Source organism: Bombina bombina, unplaced genomic scaffold (genome assembly GCF_027579735.1).
Source record: "Bombina bombina isolate aBomBom1 unplaced genomic scaffold, aBomBom1.pri scaffold_2613, whole genome shotgun sequence".
NCBI lineage: Eukaryota > Metazoa > Chordata > Amphibia > Anura > Bombinatoridae > Bombina > Bombina bombina.
Window position 1 is genome coordinate 18,029 of NW_026510850.1, and position 7,481 is coordinate 25,509.

The 7,481-nt window shown below is 37.6% G+C and overlaps 1 protein-coding gene across 1 annotated transcript; it reads left to right on the top strand.

The window, feature by feature from the left end:
• Positions 1–1,493: 1,493 nt before the first annotated feature.
• On the top strand, positions 1,494–7,127 carry LOC128643487 (zinc finger and SCAN domain-containing protein 2). The gene is made up of 2 exons (XM_053696333.1): positions 1,494–1,596; positions 4,669–7,127. Exons 1-2 carry the CDS (start codon positions 1,527–1,529, stop codon positions 7,029–7,031), a joined length of 2,433 nt encoding a protein of 810 aa, XP_053552308.1. The 5' UTR covers positions 1,494–1,526; the 3' UTR covers positions 7,032–7,127.
• Positions 7,128–7,481: the final 354 nt, after the last annotated feature.

Here is a 7,481-nt window from a genome sequence, read left to right on the forward strand (position 1 = left end):
CTACATATAAACGCTAATAAAGAATTACTACATATAAACACTAATAAAGAGAATTACTACATATAAACGCTAATAAAGAATCACTACATACTAATGATGACCTATGAGTTTGAAATGCATATGTGGTCGTATATTTTAAGTTAGTAGCCTATTTCATGTTACATGTACATACTCATTAGATGCCACTAGTGTTTGCCTAAAATTTAGACCTATATATACCAGATATCATCTTTAGCCAAATCCCTGTAAATACCATTTAAACTTTTGTCTCCTTCTTGCAGCTTATACTTATTTTTGTTTAGAATTATACCTCTCTTCCTTTTGTGCTCCACTTACATTTTAGATGGGAGAACGCTCTATATCACCTCCACAGCCTGAACCGAATAGACTCCATTAATCCGATATACCAACAACTTAGCTGACTATATTCCAGCAGTATAGGGGGATTGTTGTGTCAAAAATACATCTCTAGGAGTGGGTTATATCTGGGCTGTTAGCTACCCAAAAAAAAAAAAACTTCTTAGTTCAACACAAGCTCTTAGGTCTAAACCCTCATTTAATCCAATGTGTTACATCTACTATATCTAAAGTGTAATAGTAACATTGAGTATTTAAGCTATCCAACACAACAAAATTGAGCCGAGAACCAAAGGAGGGTACTTTGAACAGTGTCATCCACTTATTCTCTGCGTAGCTACTACCATCCTACCATCTAGCAATATTCTATATGTGTCATATTGATAATGTATAGTCTTTTTGGTGGACTTTACTCAATTTTGCTGATGTTCCTTGATATTACAATCCATAATATTTTCATATGCTACTATTCCATTTAGCTCTTACGCCAGTTATATTCTGTTTCAACAACTTCATGTTATTCTACATTAGGTTTACCTATGATATATCATTTCATATTATTCATTTTTTCTATATATGCTAAGGCCCAAAAGTGGCCTCCCTCATTACCATAATTCCTCTTTCCTAAATCATAAGCCTTGGCAGGTTCATGAGTAACCTCTTTAGCACCTGAGGGTCATCGCTAGAAGAAAAAGAGGTTTCATTTCTATGTATTTGTTTTGTAGACCAATAATTCTATCTTAAACTGAGGATGTCACTTATTTTATCATATGTCTACAAAGTAGAAGCAGCGGTCTTTTGTTTATGCAAGAATTACTGATATGCTAACTTTATGTTAAGTGAATTTATACTGTATGACATCCGTGGACACCTAGCTTCAGTCTGTTGTTTTACTTGTATACACATGCTGTTCTCTTATCTTGTCATTTATTAAAGCCTCAATAAAAAATCTTTGATTTAAAAAAAAAAAGATACTAGAAAAAGTCCAGACTAAAATAACAGCTAAATGTGATGTGGGACTATAGATGGGGTCTTGTTTTATCAAATGAAGATGAACAAAAAGAGACAAGTTGGCTGAAGTACAGAGCAGACTATAGGTATTGCCATGTTTGTGACTGTCTGTTGTTTCAGGTGCAGACAACTCTAGTGTACAGTCTGATATCGTGTCCATGATAGAGCCGGGAACAGGGAGCCTGCAGCCATCAGCAAGGGGTGATACTCCAACCATTACCACATCTGGTAAGAAGGTCATCTTCTTTTTTTTTTTTATTCTCTTTATTGGTTTTTTAACAAGACAAGTAAATTGGTGTTAAGTACAAAAACAAAAATAAAAATTGACATTATTAAATAAGAAAAATAAGAAAAAAATAAAAAGCAAAAAAAAAATTAGATAACAAGTACCTTGATTATTACCTTTAACATTTGGACTAAACATAACCTATCCATATGGTACAGCCCATTCTCATATGATACCAGATATTATAGCATCATTAGAATACAATGAACCGAGGAATTAAAGAAAAAAAAAATAAGAAGAGAAGATATACCTCTCCCCTCTCCTCCCGTCCCCGTCCCAGGTAGAAACTAAATTCCTCCCCCTAACTTACCATCCTGGCATTAGATACCCATAAGGGTGGAAACAGGTAATGAGCTACTAGGTCTATAAAACTCTGGGAGCTTAGAAATGGAGTTAAGATATTTTTCTGAACTTCTAGTGGATAGGACTTTAATAACTGGAAGCCAGCTATGGATAAATTTACCTATTTGTTTCTCTGTAGCGAATTGGGTATAGAAGGCTTCAAAAATAATTTGGGACTGTATCTCCTTAATAAAAAGGGTAAAAGGTGGAGCCCTCTGCATCCGCCAGTGTTTAAATATGAGAAACCTGGCTGTAAGTATAATTGATATAAAGACATATAAAAAAGTGGTTTTAATCTGCTTCTGTAATCCTGGGAAGATTATATCAACAGACGACAGTTGAATAAATACTTTAAATGACTTATTAATCCAATACTGAATTTTCAGCCAAAATTGCCTTATTTTAGAACAGGTCCACAACATGTGCATTAAATTAGCATTGCTATAGGAACAGCGAGGACAGGCAAAAGCTTGAGTAGAATAAAACCGTGCCATTCTGGCTGGGGGCAAGTAATATTTATTAATAAGCTTAAAATGGGACTCTTTTACAGACATAGGAATCACGCATTTATTTAGTATAAGAAAACTCTGACTGACCATATCCGGGTTTATCATAGGAAAAACATCCTCCCAACATTTACAGATCTTTTCTACCCCTACTATACCTTGTTTCTCTAGCATTATATCATATAGAAGAGATATTGAGGTATTACCACTTCTGAATTTATCTATGTAGATCTTAATCTCATCCCATTTAGACAGCCAATCCTCAGCAAGGGGACACTTAAAGGGACAATCAAGTCCAAAAAAAACTTTTATTTTTCAAATAGGGCATGTAATTTTAAACAACTTTTCAATTTACTTTTATCAACAATTTTGCTTTGTTCTCTTGGTATTCTAGTTGAGCGCAAACCTAGGAAGGCTCATATGATAATTTCTAAGCCCTTGAAGGCCGCCTCTAATCACATGCTTTTGTATTTGCTTTTCACAACAGGGGAGAGTAGTTCAAGTAAACCATATAGATAGCATTGTGATCACGCCCGTGAGTTGTGGCAGACACTGCACTAATTGGCTAAACTGCAAGTCAATAGATAATAACTAAAAGTCATGTGATTAGGGGCGGTCAGAAGATGCTTAGATACAAGATAGTCACAGCAGTAAAAAGTGTATTAATTTAACAATGTTGGTTGTGCAAAACTGGGGAATGGGTAATAAAGGGATTATCTATCTTTTTAAACAACAAAAATTCTGGTGTTGACTGTCCCTTTAAGCAGAAAGTGCCTAAATTGAAAATAAGCAAACATATTATCCCTTGCTAGGGACAGACTACTTGGCGACAATATTAGGTTGTCTAACATAGCTTGAGCCACGAACACCAATCCATTCTCCTACCATTTTTTAAAGGCCTTATATTGTGTTCCTGGTATGAATTCTGGGTTGCCTCTTATGGGAAGAAAGTCCGAAAAATGGGGATCTACTTCCAAAATCTTACAAAATTTCTGCCAGGCTATTATTACATTTTTAATAGAAAATAGCGTTAAAATTTAAAATTTAATTACACTATGTAATATAGCTTTCAATGAGAAAGGAGCAATTTCATTGCCTTTCAAGTTCAATAGTGGCAAAATTATTAGAGTCAGTAATCCAGTCCAAAGCAAATTTAACTAAAGTAGCAATGTTATACAATCTTAAGTTGGGCAGAGCTAGCCCTGCTAACCATTTTTTTTTGTGTCAACTGAGCCAAGGATATGCGGGCTTTCTTAGTACCCCATATAAATTTAGTTTGAAATTGATCAAATTTCCTCAGATCAGTATTTGTAACAAACAGCGGAAGATTTTGTAGAGGATACAAAATCTGCGGGAACACAATAGATTTTATCAGATTCACTTGTGCAGATATAGATAGGGGAAAAGAGGCCCAGAGTTCAAGATTATTTTTAATGTTAAAAAGTAAAGGGGAAAAATTCAAATTATACTACTTCTGTGGGTCTTTATGTAATATTATACCCAAATATTTGAGACCATCTACAACTTTAAAGGGATGATTTAAACAACTTTCCCTCGATTTAATTATCCACAGTAGCTTACTTTTACCATAGTTAATTTTATAACCTGAGAAGGAGCTAAAATCAGAAAATATTCGCAACACTAGAGGTATATGAATCGCTGTTTTGTCCAAGAAGAGAAGCAGATCATCTGCGTAGAGTAAAATTTTCAGTGTGTTCAACCCCAATACTATGCCGCTCAGATTATCCCTCAACCAAATAGCCAGTGGCTCTAAGGCAATATTGAACAGCAGGTCATCTTATAACGGCGAGCCTCCATTGTGTTTCTACCAGAATATCTTGATCTATCCTTTTGCCACATATGGAATAAAGTTGTTATTTGCATTAGTAAGATATGAATGGATGCCCCAATATTAGTGAAAACTGGCTTACAACAGTTGTGCGTTCCATGGATATAAAACCATAATATTCAGCTTCTTTATACTTGACAAAATGTTTCAGGTGATGTTATCAATAGAAGGAGTAGCTCAGAATGTTTTAAGTTGTGTGTTTTCTACACAAGATGTAGGTTTGGAAGTTTCATGTGGAGTTTTATTAATATGTCAGTGTATTAAATTATTCTTTAATTTTTACATTTGGTTTGACAGAATATATTTGTCTCTTTCAGGTAATACAATAAGTTCCACCCAGAATGGACTTATCTCCCCACATTTAATGAATCATGGGATGCAGCTGATGAATAATGACCTATCCTCGTTTTATGCAAGAGATTCCAGTTGGGACATTTGCAGCTCCAATGGCCTTCAGGCCACCCAGTCTGGGAATTCTCCAGAGAAAGTTGTCCATCCAGAGAAGAACCAGAGTGATATCACAAGCATCATTGCACATCTTCGTAGCCTGGCTACAGAGACCTCACAAAACTGTGTGATGTCTGATGTTGACTGTTCAGATAGGTCAAATGTGGTGAACTCTGAAAGCCCTGAAAATAAAAGCACTAATGGTTATAACAGAGATAACAATCCAGCTGATGTTATAGGTGCCTGCAATAAGACTCTGGTTGACTTCCAAGAACAATTGTCAGGTGAAATAATTGATGGGCAATATTCTTTTTCAAGTGAACCAATCACATTTAAGGTAAAGTCCAGCTCAAAATCCTATATTTGTTCAGATTGTGGAAAGAGCTGTCCTTGTCGATCAGCTTATATCAGACACCAGAGAATTCACACAGGAGAGAAACCCTATTCATGCTCAGAATGTGGTAAAAGCTTTATCCAGAGCTCCGATTATAACAACCATGTACGATCCCACACTGGGGAGAAGCCATATTCTTGTGGGGTGTGTGGAAAGAGTTTTAGCCGGAGCACCTACCTTGTGACCCACTCTAGAATCCACACTCAGGAGAAGCCCTACATGTGTAATGTGTGTGGAAAAAGTTTCATCCAACATTCACACCTGGCATTACATCTTAGGATCCACAGTGGAGAGAAGCCATATATCTGCATTGAATGTGGGAACAGTTTCAGTCGCAGTTCCACACTTGTGAAACATAAGAAGTCTCACAGAAGAAAAACTCTCCACATGTGCAAGAAAAAGAATGAGGAAGAACCTCACTGCAACTTTACACAGAACAACCCTCCTACGTGGGGATCATCTTCCAGTGGAAATGAGATGCACAAATTCCTCTTACCTTCCCAGCCACCAGACATTAAATCAGAAAACAATGATACATTGCAGGTTTACCAGAGGCATGGAGGCCATCTTAAAAGATACAAATGTGGGAAGAAAATCATGCACAAACCAATTCGTATTATTCTTAAAAAATATCACATATATGAAAAGGACTCAGAGGAACAAGCAGGGGCGTTTCCTCGCCGGAAGAAATGTTTATGGAAAAGAAAATCACAATTTACTGAGAATGATATTGGAGATTCCCCTCTGATTTATGGCACAGATCTGCCCAGCAATGAACCTGATAAAGCAACAAGTCCAGAAAGTGAAAGAGAATCAAGTCCAGAAGAGGATAAAGGGGAAAACAGGGGATCGAGTCCAAAGAGGGATAGGGACAGAATGTCAAGTCCTGGGAAGCACAGGGACAAGGGGTCAAGTCCTGAGAAACACAGGTGTAGGGTATCAAGTCCTGAGATGGATAGCGACTTAATATCAAGTCCTGGGAAGCACAGGGGTGGGGGGTCAAGTCCTGAGAAGGTCAAAGAAACTGTTCCATTAAAGATTAAACTATCTAGTAGAGTGAGGGATGAAGGGTGTCCAAAGAAAGACTCTCTTTATTCATGTACCAAGAATGAGGACGCTAATAATCGCAGGCAGGAACACAAAGAACCTATTGATCTTCAGATGCAGGTATCAGACAGGGAGATATTGCGGGAAGTTGACACCCACCCACCATGCTCTTACACTGATATGAACAGCTCACAGTTCGGGTACATCAGTAATAATGCATTTATTGACTCCAATAGCACAGGCAACTTTAATGGCGATAAAGTACTGGACTCTGTACAGAAACCATGCAAGGCTTCAGCTTATATTTGTAGTTACTGCGGAAAAAGCTGTCCTTGCAAATCTGCCTTCCTCAGGCACCAGAGAATCCACACTGGGGAGAAGCCGTATTCCTGCTCTGTGTGTGGGAAAAGCTTCATCCAAAGTTCGGATTATAACAACCATCTGAGATCTCACACAGGGGAGAAACCATATGCCTGTGCAGAGTGTGGGAAGAGTTTCAGCCGCAGCACTTACCTTGTAACTCACTCTAGAACCCACACAAAAGAGAAGCCTTACACTTGCATAGAATGTGGGAAGAGCTTTGTTCAGCACTCGCATCTTGCCTTACACCTGCGCATCCACAGTGGCGAAAAGCCATACACTTGTGCAGAGTGTGGGAAACGGTTCAGCCGTAGCTCTACACTCGTCAAACACCAGAAATCACACAGCAGAAAGAACATTACAGCAGACTGGGAAAGGAGGAGGGATGGTACATTGTCTACATCCAGTAATCTTACTTCTGAAACGAAGTAGCCATTACAAAGTCCATACTGTATCTGTACATTCACATGACCTTTATTGTACATACAAATCTTAAGGCTTAAAGCGATAGGCCAAAACTTAAATGTACACAGGTGTGTGTGTTTTTTTTATTTTAAAGAGAAGCTTCTTTGCAATATACTCAGATCACCAAAAATTCTTCTAGTAAAAGTTTGTACTGTTTTTCAGCGACATATGCACATATGCTGCAAGTGTCCCGTGCACCAGCTTTCCACCATGCATGCTCAGTCTGTCAGTAGTAACTTGTACAACACAAATGAGGTTTTCACTGGCACAAGACACATTGCCGCCATGCTTAGGTGATTTAAGGACACATAGCCGCATATGCTGCTGTAACTTTTACTAGAAGCCTTTTCTTCTAATGGAGGTAGATTGTAAAAATGCCGCTATAAAATACTGAATTGCACCTGAGCCGCTAGAGGT

What these genes read in the sequence shown, in the direction of transcription:
- LOC128643487 (XM_053696333.1), top strand. Translation starts at nt 1,527, where the DNA reads ATGATAGAGCCGGGAACAGGGAGCCTGCAGCCATCAGCAAGGGGTGAT. An exon ending in TCCAACCATTACCACATCTG is followed by an intron (nt 1,597 to 4,668) that starts GTAAGAAGGTCA and finishes TGTCTCTTTCAG; the next exon opens with GTAATACAATAAGTTCCACC.